This window comes from Amblyomma mixtum, chromosome 2 (genome assembly GCF_055824585.1).
Source record: "Amblyomma mixtum isolate Tamu chromosome 2, ASM5582458v1, whole genome shotgun sequence".
Classification (NCBI taxonomy): Eukaryota; Metazoa; Arthropoda; class Arachnida; order Ixodida; family Ixodidae; genus Amblyomma; species Amblyomma mixtum.
This window is the reverse complement of record NC_143013.1, coordinates 66,494,871-66,519,740: the sequence shown is the minus strand read 5'-3', so window position 1 is coordinate 66,519,740 and position 24,870 is coordinate 66,494,871. Positions and strand designations below refer to the sequence as shown.

General features: G+C 48.7%; 1 protein-coding gene across 2 annotated transcripts in view; it reads right to left on the bottom strand.

The window, feature by feature from the left end:
* dgo (ankyrin repeat domain containing protein 6 diego) overlaps positions 1-24,870 on the bottom strand; it is a 182,131-nt gene that overhangs the window by 10,514 nt on the left and 146,747 nt on the right. For both annotated transcript variants that reach the window (XM_089571760.1, XM_089571761.1), the window contains 3 exons: positions 12,887-12,988; positions 2,734-2,832; positions 2,461-2,559 (listed from right to left, as the gene is read on the bottom strand). In XM_089571760.1, the coding sequence (XP_089427886.1) occupies positions 2,461-2,559; positions 2,734-2,832; positions 12,887-12,988 (300 nt within the window). The remainder of the gene's footprint in view (positions 1-2,460; positions 2,560-2,733; positions 2,833-12,886; positions 12,989-24,870) is intronic.

Here is a 24,870-nt window from a genome sequence, read left to right as displayed (position 1 = left end):
CGATCAGCTAACGCAGCGTATCTTCACGACAATAATAAGATGATTGCTCTAATTAGTCCGACTCAAATACACCGTGCTAACTGCAAGTGTCTTATCTCCAAAGTAGGAGTATTCCTTGAAGAGCGCTACACTGCCAGAGTCAGCCGCAAGCAACAGTTGGATTATACGATTATACCGTAGCGCATTTCGTATAATAATACTCGCATAATCGTTGTCCTTGCTTTAGACACGGCTATGGTTCTACGCGGAACACTACGGAGGGGATGTTGTCTGATTTCGACTGGAACTCGGCCGTTGCACGCAGTGTACGTTAACTGACTGGTTAATGTGCGCAGGGCTCTTCACGCAGTGAATCCCACTGCTGCGACATAAGCGTGTGTGCCAATGGCACTGATCGCCGTGACTGCAACGCCAATTTGTGCATCCTCGGCAGAGTTCCCGAGCCGCCAATTCGTGGGGCGTGGTCAGCATCTAGCAGCTGCGCCGGACCAACGAAGATGTTCTTAATGGCCGCTTCTGTCGTAATGCATGCTGTGTACGGAAATCAAAGCTACGCTACCGTCTCGCATTCAGCCTCGAGGTGTCAGTTCTTCTTTCTTGTTTTTGGATTCAAGGTCCTTGCTTGACCTCCGTCTGCTCTCAATGTTCTCCCCAAAGGCCACGCCTGGAGATTCTTTGCTTATTGCCCATTAGTGCACGAACGGCGTTCGGGCTCATTCGTAGTACATTAAGAGGCCCACAGCGTCATGATCGCAGATGTTGCAGCACCCCTCGTTGTGTCGGAAAAGCCAGAACCCGTCATGGTCACAAAAACGCGTGGCCAAATAGCAAGGCTAACGTACGCGCTAGGATTTAGTTCGTCGTAGCTGTACTTATAATAGATTTCGCTCGCCATGTGTTTGCCACTGGGGCACAAGGAATGCACAATGCGTTTTTGCACCATGTGTTACAGAATATACCTTAGCCGCGGCTCTGCAGTAATAAAATGAGTGCTGGCACGCGTCTTATAGTGAGCTTCGTGTCAAAGATACACTTAGCGGGCCTACAGCTATAATTTTGTGCCTTGAGAGAAAGGTATAGTTCGTGATATATTTTGTTCTTTGGCTGGGCGTTGTGCAATGCAAATGTAAAACTACTGTGAAATGATGAGAATGAGTTGTTATCAGTTGTTATCAGTTGCTCGAAATGTTGTTTCAGTAGCTTGGTATTCGTCGAATACACACCAAACCAAGGCTATTCCAGCGGCGTCCCACTGCGCTCGTCTATCTGGTGGCACATTCTATTTTGTACACGTCATTTATAAATATCCGCAAGTGCGCTCCAGCCTTGGCGCCTGCTTCTAGAGCTGTCTGCCGTCTCCCTTCAACTTCATTTCAGTGCTTTTCGCTGCAAGCCCTAACATTTAGTTATACAATTTCTACGAGACTTCATACTTTATTCTATTACCAGCCGACAGGCGGAACAACTGCGAAGATATTGCTTTTGAGAGGGCGAGGCATCAGCCTAAATGTGAAGCACGTTATATTCAACTAATCACCAGACTACCAACGTCATTCGCAGCGTCATCCGCACGGCAGGCCAGTAATACCAGTGCCACTTTTTGCATACACGTATGCCGCAACGGGCTGTCCATACTGACGTAGTGTAAAATTGCTCTGTTATGGTTTACAGGAAAGCGTTTCTGAGAGAGAACTTCGAAGCTTCCAGTTAGGCTGTTCATCGAAACGAAGATGCTCTATTTCCCGGTTCCTGTAATCGGCAGGCTAGAAACATCACTATGTTGCGTTAAGGAGTTTATCCTGAAGCGCGTAACGTGAGTTGCTTGGTATGGTAGTATCGCTTACATGCACGGAAAGAGGCAAAGCCTACACACGAGAGGCACGAACTGTGTCGCGTGATAAACAGGAAGCTCTCTCACAAATCTTATACGCTGTCTCTTCGATCAGAATCGCCAGTTAGCTATCGCTATGCAGGATGCATAGGCCAGGAGCCTCGTTGTCCTGAACCGAGTGACTTTTCGAAAACACATGAAGTAAAAATGCGCGTGACCACAGAGAAAAAAAAAAAATATATCGCGAAGAAAGTGCACCAAATGCAAACCTAATCCTCCGGACGAGGATTATTGCCAGTACACTTCGTTCTCGGCATTTGGGCGAAGATTAGGGTGTGCTCTGCAAGAAAGCCGTAATGAAACGTTTTACGACATTCGCGAAGTCCTTCTTGGCGGTGGAAATAAGATGTACGATAGTCCGGTTGTCTGGATATCGACGGCGTAATCTGAGCACGGTCGAACGTTATATATGGTTTCCGGTGTCAGCTGGACGCGATGTTATCTGTCTGCAAAAAAAGACACCGTGGAGCGGCTCAATGGCTCCGGGGTGTTTTAGTTCGGGAAGAGCAAGAAGCAAAGTGAAGATAAACTGAGAGACACCCGTAGGCAAGGTGCCACGTGACACCTACGTTGTTTTTGATGTCCGGTTTGCAGCCAGCGAGTAGGAGGATCCTGGTGCTCTGGTTGTGGCCGTTCTGGCACGCCAGGTGCAGTGGGGAGAAGCCCCCCTGCGAAACAAGAAGAATCGTTCACTCGTCATTGATCTAATAGTGAAGATATGCAAATTAGCGATGAATTAAGATGCACCGGCTGCGAAGAAAAAGCGGTAGAAAGTTCTGTGCAGTTTCCTTTCTGGGTTGGGAAGGAGAAAGAGAACTTGCGCATGCAGGCTCAACGCTCACCTTGTTTTTTATGTACACGTTCGCCTTGTTCTTGCACAGAATTTCGATCGTCCGACTGTAGCCTTTCCAGGCAGCTTCATGGAGAGCAGTGTTCCCATGCTGCATGGAAACCAAATAAAGAATCATGCATCACTGCGCACGTCCGGCTCTCACGATTATTCGAGAAAAGTTAGTGAGCGCTGGGATATGGACTCATACAAGGACTGTTACGAAACGCACGGTTCAGGACTCGGCAGTCGCCAAAGTCGTGACACATGATGAAAAGCGCGTCCTCGCCTTCCCAGTTATGTTGATGGGCCTACGACTAAGTGCCTGCCATTCCTATCTGCACGTTGCTTGACGACCTGTCACGAGTTTTCAGACGTGAAAGGTGTCACTTCAGCGATTAATAAAAAAAAAACTCTCACGCCACATGAGAACAGACCTTGTGTATGTAAGAAAACCTGTTGGCAAAGTGCTCGAGCGGGGCGACCTGGCACTGCCGCATTGAGCGCATAGCTTCTCAGAGTGCATGCGCGCGCCGCAACGCGTCTGACAGGGCTGCAGGAAGCGTCACGCGAATAAAAGGTTCTCGTGTCTCTCCCGCCCCCTGCGGCTTCGCGTGCCGACTGAAGCCCGCAGAATGGCGTCCGCTCTTCGCCGCCTTCGCCTCCTCTGCGAACAGTGGAGTACTTGCGACGCCGCGGGGATCAGCACGGCAGCGACAGGTGCGCTCTGCGCACCTCGACGACACCAATTTCAGATGTGCAATGTTACTGTTCATACATTTAGTCGTCGAAGCAATAAAAACAAATTCGGTAGGGTTTTAACGCAGTTAGAACGGGTCAACGTGCGAAAGCATGCGTTTAGCCAGGTTGGTTCATGGTTTTGTTTTGCTGGTTCGTCGGCACGTCTAGCGCGATATTAGTTCGATGTTAGTGAAGGATGTTTATTGGAACATGACAACCGCCGGCAACGACGACTTTTGCGCAGGTAATCGATGAAGCAGCCGGGCGAGAGGCATGGGTCACAAGGAGCAGTTGTTGTTGTTGTTCTTGTTCTTGTTGTACTTGTTCGTGTTCTTGTTGTTCTTGTTCTTGCTGTTCTTGTTCTTGTTGTTCTTGATCTTGTTCTTGTTTTTGTCGTTGTTGTTGTTGTTGTTGTCGTTGTTGTTGTTGTTGTTGTTGTTGTTGTTGTTGTTGTTGTTGTTGTTGTTGTTGTTGTTGTTGTTGTTGTTGTTGTTGTTGTTGTTCACCTCGTTCTCCGTCCATCTCAAGACCTTCTTCGTCGCTGGTGTCTGCGCATGATGATCTTCGTCATTAGAGTAGTGTTAGTTGAACAAGATGCGGTAATGTGCAATGCACAGCACCCGAGTGTGTATATTAGTTCCATGGTAGTCGTATTACTTGAGAAGACGACGACGTGCAATGCACAGCGCGAGGGAGTGTTGCAGTTTAACACGAGGCGTGATCGGTTCTCGTGCAGCGGCAAGCGGTGCTTATCTGTTCGCGCCGCCACTGGTTTGAATCACAGTCGCGGCGGTATTTATTGAATGGTACGGCAAAACAGCGCTGACGGACGGGACGGAAGAAGATGAGGCAGACACATGCGCTGAGCATGTGTCAGCGCATGTGTCTGTCTCATCATATTCCGTCCCGTCCGTCAGCGCTGTTTTGCCGTACCATTCAACGTGAACCAAACAGCCCGACTCAGCCCTCTCCTGGAAAGTGGTATTTATTTTATTTATGTATTACTTGGCCAACGCCATCATCAAGGTAAAGCTTCAAACAAACTCAATGAGCCGGTTTGATCTCATAAAGTACTGCTTTAGCACTAAGACAGCGTCGGACCAACAGTAAGACTGTGCGGCCTATCCTGTGCGCTCTTGCTTTGCGCAAGCCTGTACATTCGCTCAGCCCGCCATTTTTTCTCCTTACGCTAACTTACACCGCCAACACCACCAGCGTCTCTCGCCTGTCCTCTTGTCCAACCCACGCCAGAGGAGCCAGCAGTCGAGCGAACTCTCATGGCGTCGCAGGACTTCATTCGTCAACAGCGCGTTAAACTGCGCTTGTTCGCAGTTCCTAGTGCGATCGACAAAGCCTATGCAGACAGTAGCGATATAGCGCCAGCATCACATATATGTTGAGCCGTTACTTAACTGTTTTCAACATGAAAGCGCCACTCCCATTAAAAATTAAATGCGTCCTGCTAGCGCTTCCCTTCTAACCTTTGCAGAAAGGTAAACAGTATGGTATGCGGAGGTTAACCTACTCGTGAGAAGTTAACCGCTATGAGAGACGGAGTACTCTTGGGCTCCGGATTAAACCCGACCTCTTGCACTTCTTCAACACTATACAGCACGCGGGCGGTATCACATTTCTACTCAATCAAAATGCGGTCACCACAGCAGGGATGCGATCCTCAGACTTTGCGCACAGCAGCCGGACCCCACATACTCTTAGCATCGCACCGGGTGTTTCGCATAACGCTTCAAAGGATAAAAATTCTCCGTTCGTTCAAGCATGTCTATACAACCACGACGGTCCACCACGTTGCAGGCACTGAGCGATGCGAGTTCACGGTCAGCGCCCGGCCGGCTTCACTCCGTCTTGTCAGCTTACGTCTGCGGCCCCCTCTTTCTCTAGATGGCCACGGCTTCGTTCACTCGGGAGTCGGCTTGGTCCCTGCACCAACAATCGAGCCCCTCCATGCCCTGATCTAACCCCTCGGTGACTTAACCTCTGAACCCGTCCGCTGCCCCCTCCACAAGGGCCACGGTCGCCCATTCCATCGCGTCGCTCCGGCGGCCACTCGGATGATATGAGAGGAAGAGGAGAAGGGGAGAGGCGAAAGAGAGGGTGAGATAACTGGCTCGCAGCCCATTTTGTTTTATGGGCGTCGTGCACGGCAAGGGAGGGGGGGGGGGTAGTGTTGGCACGACAGGCGGAGGGGACAGCATTACAGGAGGTGCGGCAGGCGCCTGACCGCGTTCACCTGGCCGGCCGCCTGCGTCGCAGTCGCTCGGCCCCGCCTCGGCACCGCTCTCTTAGAGAGCGTGGTTGGTCAAATGAGCGTGCCCTTTGTTTGTCCATTTGGTGCAGTTCGCAATGGCTAGCAGCCTATTCCCTTCGCGGGACATGCCGGGTTTCGCAGCTGGATCGAACGAACAGCACCGGTTGTCGCCTGTCAGCCCTAACGTCTCAGACGATACCTTCCTTCCAATCATAAGAGGCAAACAAAGAATTCACGAAATGAATGGTTCCAAAATACGACCCCCGTAGCTCCGCTTGCTTTAACAGAAGAAGCAGCTTTTCAAGTTCTCCTTCCTACAGTGTTTCCCGCGTGCCATCGGTTTGACATCACTCACAGTTGGTGCCTGAATGATCAGCTTAAAAGAGCTGATGGTCTGTTCCTTCCGGGTGCTAACGCGCCTGAATATTTACATAACGAGCGCTTATGCGAGAAGGATTTTCACGGCTGCTGCTCCGATCCGCCCGCCTTTTTCCTTCTCTTCGTCTGACGTCTATTGTTTCTCTGTCTGATCTTTCAACACCGGTGTTAACTCTCCCCTGCACCAGTTGGGCGAAGAACATGGGGCTATATAATAAGTAAATTTATCAGTATAAGTTTACCTGGTATGTAGACCGGCACATGTGCTATCGTTAATGTTGCTTGCTAGCGACAAAAGCGACACAGACGCACCTGATCAGGTTAGGTATGATTTGACCACTTCGTACTAGAAAACTAATAGAGCTGCAGTGTTCGCCTACGAAATCAATTCTTCAAAACAACTAGCAAGGCGCACACTTGCGCCTCCCAGTGGTCAGCGGCCATAGCAAACACGGAGTCGTCGTCGCGACGCAGTCCCTTTCGGATGCTTAACTCTATTTCACTTTGCACTCGGTTCTGTTTATGCAAAAAAGAATACGTTGCAACTTTCGCGCACTTGTCTTTCATTTCCTGAAATGCAATTTAACAGCAACCGTAAGGATTGCACAGCCTTCTATATACGCTTTCGAAGTTGCTGTATAGCCGTGGCGCAATGTCGAGGTGCATTACAGGAAGCTTGCACGTGTATCGCTGTATATACCATGCATACGCTTCAAGAAAATAAAAAGACGAAGAAGACGCTCCTGAGCGAGCAAGCCATTCATGCATTACCGCCGCACCCAGCTCGCAAAGCAGTTCCCTCAAATTCAGAAAAAAAGAAACTCCTCTCGTACCGAGCCAGAGTGGTCAGGTGAGGGTGGCGAAGCAGCGGCAAATGCCTTTGTTGATGACACGAGCCCGCCCAGACCACTTCCTGCATCCGTTACGACGACGACGGGCCTTCTCCAAGTATATGCCACGCGTCTTCGCCCCTTCCCTGACTCCGCTATGGGGCTGGGCTAGGCTCTTTGGCGCGCCGCTGGAATCATCGGTCTCTAAATCCTCGCTCAGGCGGCGGCGTGGGTGTGGGCGCGGTAAATACCCGTCGACTAAGGGCGACATATATTCTTCTTTCGTTTGTTGGCTTTTTTTAAATGAACTTTGTCCGCATGGCTTCGCACTAGTGCTTGGCCTTTTGACCCTGGAAGAGTGCACCGATGGAGGCGCAGCAGTATAGTGGTGCGCTTTTACGGGACTTCGTTGAATCTCGGCCCGCAGCGCTCACTGGCACGCCCCACTAAAAGCCACGCCACGCCATGTCACGAGGATAGCTCGGCCTGCAAGTCTGTATGACCAACCGCCACTTCAAAGAAGTTTTTTTGCGCCTGTAGAGAAGAAGCACTCGCTAACTACCTCAGCTGACGCCCCGCTGAGCGTTCAAACTGCTTGCGAGCATTCTTTCGAAGAGAGCGACCGGCCCGTCCTTTGACAGTACGCGCAATGAGAGTTGCTTTTGGTTTGCAGTTCCGGAGTTGCTTTTGATACTTCTGATGTTATGGTGCTTTCGGCGCAGGAGTTGATTTGTGGAACTTTTTGGCAGGCATGCCCGCGCTCGCATTGTTGTGTATCTTTGTGAAGCTTTTCGCTTGCAAAAAATGGCGTGTTTCATTCATGGAGTGGGGGAAAAAAAACTTGCCGTAATGTAGATGCAAATTCATAGGTCACTGACCAGTACCACGAGAAAAAATGACACCTCGGGAGTGCTACGCGTCTCCACTGCTCGCAAAGAAGCAACCGACAGTATGAGTGCGGGTTTTGTATCGCATGCCAACGTTTTTAATGAGTTAGATTAGATAGCGTGTAAGCTGCCACCGGTCCCGTTTAGTGTGCTAGGCGCTGTGTGAATTATTTAGGACTCGCACCAACTACGCGTAACCGATACTGAGCAGATTATGTGCATACAGATTTGCGTTTTAAAGAGTGCAATGACGTCTACCACTAAACTCTCATTACAAGGGATTTGGGGCAAGCGCTTCTAGTTCCCTTGGCTGCCCCGCCGTGGCGCATGGCTTTTAATATGCAAAAATGTCGCGTTGACTTCATACATGATGTAAGAAAGAGAGATGTTTACTGAGTGGCTGGAGAACTGAACGTGATATATCGCTAGGCTTAGCGACACTGGCTGGGCACTGTCCCGAATTTCTGGTGATATTCTGGCCTTCAATATCCGCTAGCCTTTTTTTTTGTTTCTTTGTTTAGCATTCGCTCTATTCTACTATGCAAGCATGCTTATCTGAAGATTTCTGCCTCGCAGGGGATTCTGTGGTGCGCTGCCTATGGTCAACCCCACTGGACGTCTTCGTGGATTGTCCAGGATGGCTCGCTTTCTATAGCCAGCGCTCCAAGTCACTGTGGAGAGATCTGCGATATCTTTCACATGGTGTGGGCATGTACTCAGAATCCTCACCTTCCCCCTTCCCCCAACCCCACCTGAGAGGCATGGGAGAATGCCCTCCTCAACTGCTCCACACTGGAGTCCCAAAGGGCTCTAGTAAAGCGGGCGCGAGACGGGGCCTCGTCGTGCGGTGTCCCGGACTAAGTATACCGACCATGTAGCGGGGTCTTCTGATCCCCAAACTCTCTTTGATTATTAAAGTTTTTCACCACCACCACCAAGTCGCTAGAAAGTGTAGGGAACGGTCGTTCTCGCTCTTCCTGATGTTACAGTTGAAGGAGGACATAAAGAGCGCCACTACGTGACCCAGTCGCGAACCCTGCTGCCTGTGTATTTTTAACGCAATAGCATTGAAGGCCCCGTTACACAGAAAATCCGACGTTGGCGTTGTCGGCGTAGTGAGCGATAAATAAGATGGCGTAGTAAAAGTAAAGGCGCCAAAAAACCACACACACACACACACACACACACACACACACACACACACACACACACACACACACACACACACACACACACACACACACACACACACACACACACACACACACACACACACACACACACACACACACACACACACACACACACACACACACACACACACACACACACACACACACACACACACACACACACACACACACACACACATCACACACACACACACACACAAGACAAGAGAACGGAACAGAGTGCCCGATGGCGTAGGTTGGAAGATGGACGATGGGGTAGGTGGGCCCAGGCAGCCACAGAGAAGCAACCTAGGTGAGCTAAGTGGGTCACGTGACCTTGAGGCGACATCGCAACTTACCGACCGGATTAAGACCACTTTATAACCACCCTAGCAGGTTGCAGTTGAATAGAATGGCTTATCGCGAGAGGCTGCTCGGGAAGAGCAACCTGAGTCGCACAAGCCCCACAGGTGGCAGCACCTGCCATCACAGGGCAGTGGCGCATCGCCTAACCGCTGCACCACTGCACTAGGGGGGGTATGAGGACTCCCAGGGACATATGAGCGTAAAGTTGGGAATCACCAATTCCGCATATATGGTCATTCACTCATTAATGCTATCGTGTCACATTCTTATGGTGGAGCTGAAGTGTCCCCTCCAGTGTTTTTTTTTTTTTAATGCGAAAGTATTTAGGTAGCCGTCTTGACAAAATAACGCAGTTTCTCCGTAAAGGAATCTCCTGAGTGGTCTAGGATAATTGGTGTTATTGATACTGAACCGCGTTAGCAGTACAGCTTTCTGCTGCCAAGCAAGGAAGTCGCGGGTTCAATTCCCTATTGTGGTAACCGTGCCTCAGTTGAGAGGAAACGAATAGTGCCTGCGTACTGATGTTTTCTTGACCCTTACCAGGTCGACTGCAAACAGCACGCAGCCTTATCCTGTGGCCGCACCAAAATTGTAGGACAGGGCGCTCTCTTGGTGCGCAAAAGACTTGGTTTAAACCTAGTGGGACAGTACAGCGCACTTCTTCTGTCGATGCCCTGCATTTAGTTTTTTCGGCATAGGTTATGTATTTCCTAATCGAAACATCTGCATGACTCACTTTACATCAGGCGTGCCGCTGGCTAATATTGATAGGATTAATCATTCTATGGAGTATGGTTTGGTTTGGTTTGGTTAATGGGGTTTAACGTCCCAAAGCAACTAAGGCTATGAGAGACGCCGTAGTGAAGGGCTCCGGAAATTTCGACCACCTGGGGTTCTTTAACGTGCACTGACATCGCACAGTACACGGGCCTCTAGAATTTCTCCTCCAAAGAAATTCTGCCGCCGCGGCCAGGATCGAACCCGCGTCTTTTGGGTCTATGGAGTATGATTTATGCTACAAAACACACTGAGCGTCACCAGTAGGCAAGCAATTGGTTAAAAAAAAGGAACTGGACTACATCTTTCTTTTTGAGCGTTCCAAACCGCTTTCAGGATTGAGGTCGGCGTTGAGAGAACATACTTAGGTGCCTATAGCCATTTTTTCGTTGTCACTGAAACACATACGACGGGCCACTTTTAAATGCGAATGATTTTGTTTTTCATTTTTTACTTTTATCTAACTTAATGTATCTGCTTCTAGACCTCTCGAAAAGGTTTAATAGAAGGGAACCATATCTCGAAATCAGAACCTTAAGCCGCGGCTGCAAGTCGTTAAAATGCGAAATACCACTTTGAAGCTGTCAAATAAAAAAAATAGAAGGAAAGAGATGAAGGAAAACAGAACACAGCAACAGCATAAAACTAAAACGCCGTACCGGCAGCTTTGACGAGTTAGAAATACCGCCAGCACCGCAAGCAAGACGCGCGAAAACCAGTTTAGAAGGGACACCGCGAATCAACTTCGCAGCTAGCCGACCGGTTAGATTTACTTACGCCAAGGATCAAATCGAAAGAAAGCATTCACTAAAGTTTTGTCCTGAGGCGCTGCAAAACTGTGTCGCGATGATTGATCGCCACCGCCATGATCTTATCGCACTGCGTAAACCGGGCGCACAGGCGCTGTTACGGGCCGCAGTTGGCAGTTCCTGCACCTGTTTGTAGAGCACCCAGGCCTCTCGGCCTGGGGTACTAGAAAACAACAAACGACTGAATACCAGGTGACAAAACTGCACACACAAAACGGCGTGGCGTCACTGTGCCGTCCGTCCTGTCACCGAGAGCACTATGCTATCGCCGCAGCCTATCAAGCCTCGTGTTAAACTGCAACGCACTCTCGCGTTCTTCTTCTTCTTCTTCTTCTTCATCTCTTGTGCATTGCACATCATAGTCTTCATCAGCTTCCATCTGCGGTACGAACAGATCAGATTAGCTTAACCTCGATCTGATCTTAACCTGAGTCTAATATCGTCGCCAGACGTGCCGACGACCCAGCAAAGCAAAGCCATCAGCCAACCAGGCTAAACACATGCTTTCGCACGCCTTGTCGGCTTAGCTATATTAAAATCTTTCCACTTTATTTTTATGGATGCGTCCAAGGACTACTGTCGAGAATAGGCAGCTGAGGAGGCCACGTTCTTTCAGATTCATCCGTTCCTTCTTGTTATGAGTACGCCTCTAACTCGCGACATTTTTCCCACTCTTTTTCTTGTGATGGCATGTTTGTTTATTTGTACTTCTAGGACTTTTTCCCGTTTCCTTTGGTTTGGTTTATGGGGTTTAACGTCCCAAAGCAACTAAGGCTATGAGAGACGCCGTAGTGGAGGGCTCCCTTTCCTTTGTTGTTTCAGTGTCAGAATATTATAACGTCATGCATTCTAGGCACAAATGACAAACCTTCTCCTGAGTGAAAAATAAAGGAAAAAAACTGTGCTTGGTGGCATGGGAAATGCAAAGAGCGGCTTGAATTAGAGAGGGGGGGGGGGGGGGGCATTATGGAAAGAAAAGAAAGGAGGGCTGAGGAAGAAAACCTATCGAAGATAGACTCTTGCGAAATATAAGTCGGCTAATTTGATTTTCCGGTTTACTCGAACTAACAGCTTCGGTCCCGTAATTAGGTGTGCATTCAAGAAGCTCCGCTCAATTACGATTCTACATAATTCTAACAAATTGTCGGTGCCCTTCGAGATCGATATATTAAGAGCTGACTTAATTGTCTTGTGAAGGAAAACGCCGACATATTTTCGACATTTTTTCCAGAACAATCTTTCTTGGAATTATCACATAATAAGAAATGTTCGTCCGCGTTTAGAAAGCGATGTTTCCTTGGACGTAAACTTAGAAATTATCCTCCTAACGTAAAACTATTGACATATAACACATACATTACAAGTTCTTCCTTAAGCAAAAAGCAACATTGCTTGGAACATTGCACACATTGTTCCTCGAGGGGAAGAGCATTAGGCCAAAGCTCGAATACGTTTCGATGGTATGGCATCCATTTACTAAACTTATCATTACCGAAATAGAGATAGGGTTGAGAGAAAAGTTGTTCGGTTTAGTTATTGAAAGCTTAAAATTACCGACTCCCCCACTCCGCTCATGGCGGTCAATAATGTTGAATCACTTGAAACGCTTGAAACGCCAGTGCAGCATGGACATGGAGCGTATTTACGCATCCTGAAATGTTTCTGCCCCAGCCAACATGAAGTCATTTTCCACGCCTTGCATCACCGGCAGTAGCGGTCAGTGACAGAGGACAACACAAAAAAAAAAAAACCGCTGTAACAAAATAAGGCCCCTTGATATATTTCCCACTGAAAAGGGAGCGGGAGTTTTCTGTCGCGACATGCTACAACAGTGGCACTGTTCACCACATAAAGAGATCCTCACATAAATATCCCTGTAAAGCATCTACTCCTTCCGCGCGAGAGAGGACAGCAACACTAAGGAGGAGTCATGCACGCACCATTTCATCCTGAATGTCGACGAGGCAGTTGTGCTTGCAGAGTAGCCGCACCACTTCCTCGTGGCCCTCGGTCGCCGCCTGGTGCAGAGGAGAGTAGCCGCACTGCAAGAGAGCAGACAGAAGAGCAAGGGTGAGGAATTAACACTTCGGGGTCACGGACAGATGGCCTTCTGCTGATGACAACAGCCGCCTATCCAAACTAAGAGGAGCCAGTTTCATAACGAAGGCAAACCTCACGGTGACAGCTGTTAACTGTAACGACACCTCTAACTGCGCCTGCAGTTGATTAAAAAGAGTGTCGATCGGTCGCCGGGTGATAGCAACGTTACTTCTTGGGATACCTCAGCGGTGTGCACGCGACACCAATTCGATCTGGGCATGTGGGAGATTCTATAGGGAAAGAAAGCGAGAAATTTGTGAACGGTAGGTAACGAAATTTGCCTCGCCAGTCGAGAACATTTCTATATTAAGCTGAGACACTGTGGTTCTGATAAATGGTAAGCATTTTCGAAAAGTCAGCGCTGAACAAGACGCACTATATATTAATGCTCGTTAAGAGTTCGTTAGCCTCAGTTCTTTCCGATGCAGAAGAAAGCGAAGCAGTGCATCATCTTGAGTTTGTTCGATCAGTAAAGACAAACCAGTTTGCACACACACATAGTGCGAGGACATCTCAGCAGCCCGCAACGCTGTTGGCCCTAATCGAGTTTACATGTAATCAGATTGGCCACGAGACCCCCACGCACGCGACGGCAATCCGCGGCACAGACTGCAGGCCGGCCAGCGAACTAGCGAGGAGTGCGGTCCTCGAGAATAATTCATTGAAAGGCCTTCTTCTTCCACGTGTATCGTGCAGCGGCGTGATGCATGTAAATCCACTTCTTGTTCGCGAGCGAGTATGGGAGCAAGCAAGAGAAGCTCGTGCCAGTGGTTGTCAATCCACGTCGACGCACCTCTTCCTGCATGTCAGCCTTCCTTCTTTCCAGTGAGGCCCTCGAAGCTAGTCTGGCTCCTCAGTTTCGGAACAACCAACAACAGCGCTGTCGCAGTGTTCTATAGGTGCTCTAAGCTGAGCGACTTTCTTTTCCTTACTTGATGAGGCAAGCGAACATGGACCCCACAGCGGCGTCATTATTTACGGCACGCTCTCTGCCGTTTTTTTTTTCAACCACCCTTTTTCTTGTGCACTGGTGCGGAGCTACCGAAGAATTTATGTTCAACCCTCTCACCAGGCTAATCCCGGCCCGCCGTGTGATGTGTATGCAGGAGCCATGGACTCCCTTCTCCTCACTGGGCCTCTTTATCTTTCGCCCTGTCGTTGTCCTAAATCCTGTGTCTGCGGTAGGGTGGTGCTGGCTGCGGTGGTCTGAGAGCGATGAAGATGGCAGGGCGGGGCTGGTGTTGCCCACAAAGTGCGGGCGGTCCGTGCCTCACCGCAGCCTCGAGTACAAACAAATGCGCTGCTTGTTGCTCTGACGAACGCGGGTCTTCACGTCGTACCCCAGCTATTCGTACATGCGCTCGACTGTACTTAGAATCCCCGTTCGAGAAGTTGCTGAGGCAGCTCCTGCACAGCCGTTACTGACAGCGCCCGTCTATATATAGCAGTTGCACGTGGCTCTGCCTGGATTTCTCTTTGGCCACATGTATACTCCGTTTCATACATAGCAGGCAACGCTGCGGAGGTTGCTGAAGTAGTGCGTCCGCGAAACTATATTACTCCGCCATGTATCATTCGTTCTTCTCGAAACTCCGTCATTTTTTGGACGAATACAAAGAGCGGTATAAAACGATGTAGTAGCATTGAAAATCACGGTCGAAGCTGTGAGGCGCTCAGTGTTCGGGATCTCTGGCCATAATTTTCACGGAGTGTGAACTACTTTTTGGGCACGGATTTAGTATAAGCAATTCACCCTACCAACCTCGTATCATACCGCCACGTATACTTTTCGCTTCTCGAAATCTCTACAAGTCGCAGTACGAAAATGTGGCAAGAGGTAAAACGAAGTCCTGGAGATGCCAGTCACGGCACTTAAGATTTATCGCTACGAAATATGTGTTCGCGTTGGTTGTGTGGCGAACTATTTTTTGTGTGCGGATTTAGCCTGCGCGAACAGGCGCGCTAGCTTTGGCAACGTTGCCTGCTATGTATGAAACGGAGCATAGCATCGAGGTGCGGGTACGGCGATGCCTCACATTGGAACGTTGCTTGCTGGCCTACGGACGCCCCTTTACTCACGGAAGAACCCCACGAAGCATCGGAAGTGTACCTCACTACACGAAGTTTTTCTAACAGGAACAGAGAACCGGCGTAATTTTTTGCTGAAGCGAAGTATCCAGGCAGTCATGGGAATACGTGTTGCATGTTGAAGTTGAGTTCCAACGGGTAGTCTTCCTAAACTATGTTTTAAAAAAAGAAGATTGGCACTAATATATACAATTACAAATTTCAGTAAGAAGATCTCAAGTTCACAAAAATATGTAAAGGAAAAGACCATGAGATCGCAGTTTTTTCTCTTCGTGGCTCTGCGTGTTTCATTACGTAAAAAGCTGGGACAGGCAGGGGTAGACAAACCCATTTTTCAGCGGGAAATTGCTCGCTGTCATCGCCTAATCGCTGCGAAACTGACTCGGTTCGGCGGCTTCCCTGGCGGCCGGCCCAGGCCGGAAGTCGAGCTACCAGAATGCATAGGCAGCGAGCGAGCATTTTAATTAATAGACCCGCCGACACGAATGTAACGCCCTGGTGCCGCCATTTATGCATCGCGCTTTGCATTTTTCGGACAGTGAATTTACGTTGTTTGTCTTTTATGCGCTGTCAACTATCAGCAGTCTTTGGGCCGGTAGCACGCTCAGCCCTCTGAAAGCATTGCCGCGATTTGCATTCCGCGTGTGAGGAGATTAACCACAATAATTTCACACGTGAATTGCGCGGTTTAAAGTCCATGATTACGGGCGAGTAATGTAATTATTCCCTCCTTGCGGTCATTGCAAATTATATTGCGAAAAGCAACCGGTTTTGTTTTGTTCTTTTCTTTCGTCTACGACTACACTCTCTCTCGGCAGGCCACCATGCCTGTACTGAGTGTTTAACCTAGACCGCGCTGCGTTCTAGAACTTTTACAGCTGGGTCCAACTATTCCGATCCCACCTCTTTCCTAAGAACGAACCGGGGTCGGTCGGAATCCAACTGCTGGCTACAGTACGTGAGTTGCGCTAGGACGCTGAAAGATAGTGAGCCGCTGGTTAGCTTTTTGTTTTTAATTTTGCTTTATGGACTCTTCGTATAAAATGAGAACGTTTGTTAACAGTAGTTCAACAGTGTAGAAGACAAAGAATTCACTAAGAAGATGAAGGACATCAAACATGGGGAGGCCTAGCATACGGTGACGGGAAAGTTGTTGCAGTATATCCAATGAACGCAAACGATGCAGCTGTACCGTTTGCTGGCAGAGTTTGCATTTTTTTTTTCGATCATAAGGCGTCTTCAACACCCAAGTATTAGCCGGCACCTTGGGCTCGCTCATGGACAGCTGCTTGAGTGTTTTCGTGTTTGGGTACGGTTCCAATCTGCAGGATCCAGTTTAGAATCAGTCGCGAAATAAACACCTCAGGCATTCATGCTGCCTTTAGGTTTCCTTTCGAAAAAAAATAGCAAGGTACAGACAAAATAATCGTCAGTTACAGACAGATTTCTTGCGTCATAAACGAATTCGACACTAGGAAGCGCAGATCTTCATTTTTGCCATTGCTAAAAATATTCGAACGTGTGCAACGAATAGCGGTCCGCTTACAAAAAGATCAAAGCAGCCACCTAGAACAATTAGAGCAGCAGTAGAATATCCGTACCTGTCGCATGTATCTCGAACAGCTTGTTTCGTATAAGGCGTTTCATACAATAGTGAACAAAATACGCCTTTAACGCGGGACTTCCTTCTTTACATTGTTTTGCAAAAACCGCACTGCAGTTCCGTCAGATACCATGCTTTTTCTCCGTAGCGTGTACCTCCAATGCTCTGCGCTGCTCTTTACTAGAAGACTCAGTTTTTAACCAGCGAGCTGTGATCCTTTGAGGCGCCATTGTGCTCCAAAAAATGCAAATGACGCGATAAAGAGGGCGAGATACCGTAGAAATGGCCAGTAAGTGTGAGCAATTCCTTTACGAAAATTTCTTTACACAGTCTATAGACTGTCCATAAACTTATGTTTATGAAGTCGATAGACTTTCTATGGACAAATATTACAGACTAGTATGTACGCAAAACAAATCCTATAGACATTCTATAGGCACGCTATCGATTTATGCCCATCTACTTTTATAGACAGTCTATATACCATAACTAGACAACAGGAAATATTTATATAAAGACAATAGAGTCTATAAGAAGTCAACAGATACTCTACAGACCATTTTTATAAGGTAGGCAAAGTCATTATCTCCATTTCGTTTTCGTTTACATTGATTTAATAATAAGAAGAGATGCTCGATCGCTAGCTTCCGTAGAAGGTATTGGCTACTCATCTCGATCGCTGCGCTGGGAACGAGTACTATCTTTCGTTTTGATCCAAATGAAGCAGCCGCCGCGGTGGCTCAGTGGTTATGGTGCTCGGCTGCTGACCCGAAAGACGCGGGTTCGATCCCGGCCGCGGCGGTTGAGTTTCTTTGGAGGAGAAATTCTAGAGGCCCGTGTACTGTGCGATGTCAGTGCACGTTAAAGAACCCCAGGTGGTCGAAATTTCCGGAGCCCTCCACTACGGCGTCTCTCATAGCCTTAGTCGCTTTGGGACGTTAAACCCCATAAACCAAACCAAACCAAACCAACTGAAGCACGCAACCAAAAGCACACCCGAGGACGCCCTACCTTCTCTTTCCTTCCCCTCGAAATCTACCCCCCCCCCCCCCTCCAACGCCTTATATTTTTACGAAAGATTACCACAGAAGAGACAGGAAGAGGACAGAGTCGACATCCTGGTCGAAATCAAGAGGAAGAAATGGGCCTGTGCAGGTCATGTAATGTGAAGGTAAGATAATCGATGCTCGTTAGGGTTAAACGACTGGATTCCAAGAGAAGGCAAGCGTTAGAAAGTTAGGTAGGCGGATGAGATTAAGAAGTTTGCTGGGATACGGTGGCCGAAGCTGGCACGGGACAGGGTTAATTGAAGAGATACGGGAAAGGCATTTCTCCAGCAGTGGGCTTAGTCAGGCTGATGATGATGATGATCGGAGGCAACCCCCCCTCCTACGCCAGAAAAAAAAAATCCTGCCTATGTACCCAATACAAATAGGACCAAAACGTTACAAATTGTTACAATTGGCACAACTGCCATGAAAGGGTCGGTACGATACAAATGGCAGCGTAAATGCATGATACCATTCGTTTCTTAGAATCCTTTGAAACCGTTTGTGAAGTTTTGGTAATATTTATAACGCTTTGATACTATTTGCAACGTTTCTTCCCCGATCAAGTATCCTCCTTTGTGGCCATTAGTCAGCCCCATCTTTCATATTATAGAACTTTGGTGACTGGCATTGCTTACTATAGCTATAAGCCCTGAAGTCACAGGCGTTAACTACCAATAGTAAAGGCAAAAAATAAATGAAGCCGTAAACGACCGTTACCCAATACGGCCTCGGGGGGTCCGCGCAGGACCGGACGAGACAAGCAAACAAGCACAAAAGTGTTATCGTAAAATCTCGCCGATGCATGTCCTGCGAATGATGGAGGCTAACTGTTTGTCTCACCTTGGTTTCCTTTACTGGCATGAAAAAACTGGATGAAGAAAAGCCATAACGAAGATTAATGGCCAACCACGCCGAAAAATGCTCTACGAGTACGACATCGTACACCGAAAAAAGAAAGAGCTCAAAACAAAATGAGCCCAAATGGCTTCGATGGGCGCAAAATTCCTGTTAGTGCATCAAAGCGACGCCGTGGGTAATAAAATAAATATTCTACGCGGCATCAGCGCACGGCATGAAGGGACGGACATTCGTAAACTATAGTAAAAGCAGGCCCATGAAATGTCCTCCTCCCTTAAGGGGTAAAGCGTCCTCTCAGAATGCTCTTACGCGACAGTAATTATACCATGCATGTCGTTTTTGCTGTTCGCTGCCTGCTTCGATAGCCCAGCAAGCCCTTGATATTCACGCATGGCCGTAGACACCGTTCCCTCCACCGTCCAGTGTGCTTTGATACATGGCTACGTGTATACTATTTCCTTCCTTAGGCGCACGGCAGACACCCACAGAACAGCCGCTGATGATGAATTGTGCGCGGCCCCGTAGAGTGTCGCGCGGCGCTACCGGAATTACCGTGACGGTGTTCCCTCCCTGTCCTGCGTATGATCAATGGTGCGTTAAACGCGGGCCAATCACACGGCTCCCTCGCCGCCACTCGACCTCCCACCGAAAAATTACTGTTCCCGAGGGACATGATTCGCTAATTAATGACAGCTTCGCGTCATTTTGCACGCGCAACCATCTGAGAACCTGAAACTTCCCTTCAAGCCCCTGCGGTACCATGGGATGTAGACCAGCGATGTTGGCGTGGGGTTGCGACCGTCTGCTATTAGGCTGAATATGAGCGAGACATTTTCAATTGTGCCACTCGGAGAACCTATAGCGTTCACTGAAAAGGGCAAAAAGCTTGATAACGATGAATTCTTAAACCGTTACTTGTAGGTAGCGTCGCCAGCTTTTAAGCACAGGTCAGGTGATAACTTGCCTGCTTGGTTAGGGTAGACCAGAGGGTGATGACCTCTGCTGATGTGTTGATATCAAGCTCTTATGTGTTAGATTGATGCAGTGCTTTAGCGGCAGCGTAACAGGTTCGCCGCTATAAATGTACGTCTTACAACACGCTGCTGCACGTCTGCTACTTCTGATAAATCTTACGCACTCACTCCACTGCTGGGCGCTGCACTAAGCGGGACAGTGCTGGTCCGTTTTCGCACCAATGTCCTGTTTTTTTCCCTCCTAGAGGCAGTTTGCAGTTAAAGCAACGTGAGTTGTGGTAGCGTCTGAGTACGCGCTGCCAGCAAGGTCGTGTTCCGTCTCTCTCTCTATTTAGGGGATACTTTCAGTGACGTCACCATTTCATCTGGACCACTTCTTTGTGAGGGAATGTGAGGGTGGGCCACGACCCCCCACTAAGAGTGGCGCCCTTACATAATCAAGGGCCCAGTGAGGCAAATGTTCGCTTTTAGCTGGGCCCCGGACAGATTGTTGTAAATTGTTCTAAGGAAACGAGTTAAAAAAAAAAAAACAGGTTTCTGAAACGCGCATTCCGAGTGCCTTCTCAGTCATCATAATACCTCTCTTGCAGCTGCCTACTGAATGCTTGTGAACGGGGTCGAGCACTCCTTTGCTGCCCTCAAAAGGTTGTTGGTTGGTGTTGATGGCGATATCGTATATCTCGCAAATGGAACGAGAAGCCAACTGTACAGAAGCCCATAAAGGAGGAACGCCTCAGTCAAGGCGCTCATTCTCTGCTTGCACTCTCAGATGCGAATCGCAATTATGCTGCCACCTGGCGGCAAATAACAGCGCTACATTAATGACCCTTACTTAGGATCGTGCTTTGGTCCCCATTTAGCATTGCTGGAAAGTTACACGTAATGCCCAACTGTTACTGCAGCGCCATCCTCAGGCGTACCCAAGGACGTTTCTCGCAGGGAATGATCAACGGTTCAAGACGTCACGGTGTCTCAGCCGAAGCCATCCAAGGGTTAAAGACTCTTATTTCTTTGTTGCCTTTTACCGCAAACAAAGTACAGCTATTATTAAGGCAGACTCTCTGGGAGCACGATTCCGTGCTCTCATCGTTCTGTGTGGTCTTGCAAGAGAGCATTCTGAGGCCATAACACTTCCTCATTGTGTATCCGTGACGTAATAACGCGTGTGTTAGTCTTTATGGAAAGGTCTTCGGAAGCGAGCGTTCCCGGACCACTCGCCATGGCACTGCCGGCGGTGTTGCAAGTGAAAACGCTATTGCTATGAGGTTAACGCTTCTCGCACGACTCCCTTCCGGGCTGTGAGACTGTGCAGGTAAGAGTTCGTCTGACTGCTTGTCTATCATCAAGTATGGTCAGGGATTGTGAAGGAAGAAGTGAGAAAGGGGTTAGGCATCGAATGGAATGGCCTGTGTTTGTTTGTTTCTTTCTTTTTTCTTTGTTTACTAGTTTCTTTGTATGTCTGTCTGTCTGGTTGTTTGTTTATTTGTTTGTTTGTTAATTTGTTTGTTTGCTTGTTTGCTTGTTTGTTTGCTTGTTTGTGTGCTTGTTTGTTGGGGAGCATAACTTTTAGCATCCCGTTTTGGCTGCCCACGTGTATCCCGCGCATGCGTACTTCGTGCAAGGTTGGGTCAGCGTAGGCGTAGAGCAGTAACGCAGCGATGCACTTTAACCTTTCGCTAACTGCGTGTGCCCGCAGTACTTGTCCTCATCTCAGCGCCCTTACATTGTACGGGAATTTTACTTTAGACGCTCCAAATTGGTCATTAACAAAGATAACTATACATACGGTGAGAAAGGAGACAACGCTGTGTACTGACAGAGTGGTCTGCGCAACGCAATTTTGGCGCGAGAGGCATCACACAGGATTTCGGCAGACTAAAGCTTGGCACAAGCAGTCGCAGCGTCAAAAGCAGGGTAACATTTCTGCGCATCGACAGTCGTTTCAGCTACGACCAATTAAGGAAGCAGCGAGAGAAAGGGAGACAGAGATGTGGTACGCGGGGCTCAACGCCCAAAAGTGAGCTACGAGGGACGCCGTAATGGACGGCTCTGGTTGAACTTAGATCACCTGGCGTTCTTTAACGTGCACTGACATCGCGCAGCATACGGACGCTGTTGCGGGGGCCCCCTGACTGCGGGGGCCGCACTTTCCTTCTCTTTGTAAAGTCAGTTGCCGTTATAAAAGTTATCTGCACAAACACAGTTACAGCAAGAAAGCAAGATGGAACGGCTGACCGTCGCCGACCACGTTGAAAGAAACAAGAAAATATCCAGCAGTTGTATCCCAGTATCACGGAGCGTATAATAACTTTTGGTCACTTCAAAACGTAGTTACGCTTGAAAAGCTGCGCACTTTGTTCAGATGAACTTATTCAAGAGACAGCTTTTGCAGACCAATGATACAGAGCCCTTTATATCGCTTAGAGAGCGCGCTAATGTGCTGTTTCCAGAGCACTTGTCTCGCTTAATGCGCACGGCGTCTCTTATTACGCGTTTGAAATCGCAGTGCTTCCTAACTGGAAAAGCAGAACGGGGGAAAGAGAGAAACGAAGAACGGAAGGGAGATGGACGAAGAAACGCCAGGTCAAGATATAAAGTGGAGAGGGGACAAGGGGGACGAACGCGCGGATGTTTTGTAATACGCAGCGTGCCCCATTACCCCGAGTGATATCACGGCGCAGATTGCAGTCAATTAAGTCACCTAATGTTAAGGCCCGCGACGTGGTCGGGGGATTGTGTTTCCCAGAGCAGCGACCTGCGCGGGGCAACTGGCAACAAACCGCTCCGCTTCTTCTCGGTGCGAACGACCTATCTACTGCGCGGTCTGCATGGCGGGCACAACCTCCGCATGGCTGCTGACGCCGCAACCTCGATGCGGAGGCAACAACCCCAGAACACAAACACGCACCGCTCGTTTTCTAGGGGCCGGCGAACGTGACCTCGCACCTGCTCCAAGAGTGGCTGCAGTATTCAAAGCACCTCCTTCTCCTTTGCAGGTTCAAGCAGAGTCTTTGAATACTGCTTAATTCGCGAGCATGTACTGTGGGTACATATAGTTAAGAGTGCTGCACAAATTAGTGCTGCACAATCGTCTTTATTATTTAGGCAAACTGTCCGGTCCTGCGGCAGAATGAAATGAGTCGCAGTTAGGAACCTAATCGTAAGCATGTGGCGCACGAGAAGACTCGCGCCTGTCCGCTTGTCTCACACGGAGCAGGAAGCGACATCCTCAAACGAGCTGGGATCATCACCATCACACTGGCACTTGCTAGTGAAGGTCCTCAGTTGCAGCGTAACATCTTATTTCGAGGCGAGAAAAAGATATGACTTGACTTGAATTACTATGAGGTATTCTTGGGGGGGAGGGGGGGGGGGGGGGGATACTGGTTCCGACGTATGTTGACCAGATGGTGGCATCACTCTTGGGGACCAGGGGAAGGGGTAGAGGGATGTAGGGGGAGGGGAAGGGAGGGGGGATGGTCATCGCCGTGACGGGAGCGGTCCGTGTCTTCGCAGGGGGAGGGGTCTAAAGATATGATTATGACGCCCCACCTCCATGAGGGATCACGTGAAGACAGAACACGTATATAAACAGATCATACAAGGTCTGTTAGAAAAGTATCCGACCTTTGGCAGAAGAAAACAAACTGGCATAACTGGAGCGTTGGAAACCTAATCATATTCAAAGTAGTCTCCTTGGGACTCCACACACTTCTCCCAGCGGTGCTGCCATTGTTTGAAGTATTCCGAAAAGGCCCCTTTCGGAATGGAATTTACGTCAGCCATCGTTGCAGCCATAATGTCCTCTCTTGTCTGGAATTGCGCTCTTTTCAATGGCCTTTTGATTTTGGGAAACAGCCAGAAGTCGCAGGGGGTCATATCAGGAGAGTAAGGTGTCTTTTGAACTACAGGAATCTGGTTTTTAGCCAGAAAAGTCTGTATCAAGCGCGAGGAATGTGCAGGAGCATGGTCGTGATGGATGCGCCAATTTCCTGTTGACCTCAACTCCGGTCTCTTGCGCCGCACAGCCCCACGTAGGCGACGGAGGACATCCCTGTAGTACTCTTTGGTCATTGTTTGACCCTGTGGGGTGCGTACTCGCGGTGTGCCACACAGAGGGAGTCAAAGAAAGCAGTCAGCATCACTTTCACATTGCTGCACACTTCGCGGGCCTTCTTTGGTCTTGGTGACGTGGAATGCTTCCACTGTGACGACTGGAATTTGGTTTCCGGGTCGCACCCACACACCCAAGGCTCGTTACCAGTGATTATGGTTTCGATGAAGTCGAGGTCACTGTCTGTCCTTTGAGACTTCAACACGAAACTGCTTTTGCTCCCCTGTGGGCAGCTTCGGCACGAATTTCGCCGCAACTCTTTCAATGACCAAATCTTCAGTGATAATGGAATGTGCAGAAAAACTGCTGATATCCACCGCTTCCACAAATTCTCGGATAGTCACACGACGGTCCCGCATCACCACAGCGTTCACTTCGGCAATGACCTGGTCATTTCGGCATGTTTATGTCCGACCGGAGCGTGACTCTCTCTCCACTGATGTGCGACCATCTTTAAACCAGTTGTAACACTGCTTAATCTGTGTGCTGCTTATAGCATCGTCACTGAAAACCGTCGGAATATTCCGAATAGTTACCACTTGGCTGTCGCCCAGTTTCTGGCAAAATTTGATGCAGCAGCGCTGCTCCTGTTGCTCCGCCATTTTCCTTGCAATAAAAAACCGACGAGAGCACTGCGCACTGCCTCACTAAAACGCTGCATCCCAGCGACTGACGCTATTGGCAAGCGGGAAAAAATTTGTGCATGCGCAAGAAGGTTCAAGATCGGCTGATGCAAGAGCGCTTGCTTCATATCCATCAGGTGTTCGCAGAAAAAAATAAAGTCGGATACTTTTCTAACAGACCTCGTATATAACGATATAGAAGGACGCCACACTGTCTAAAGTTGGGTTATACGCGTACGGAATATATGCACATGAACAGGCAACTCCAATCACCGAGATGGTTGGGCCATTTTCCAACCCTCCAAAATAAGCTGTCTGGAAACCCACGTAATAACATCACTGTACCAGAAGCCTCTATACTCGCTATACACCAAAACACTAAGGTCTACATCTATACCGATTTCAGCAAAGTCATCGCAACATGCAATATAAATTACTAGAAACCCACCTTGCATGACATTTAAACGCATCCCATTACTGCAATCCGAACATTAGAAACACTCTGCGTTGGA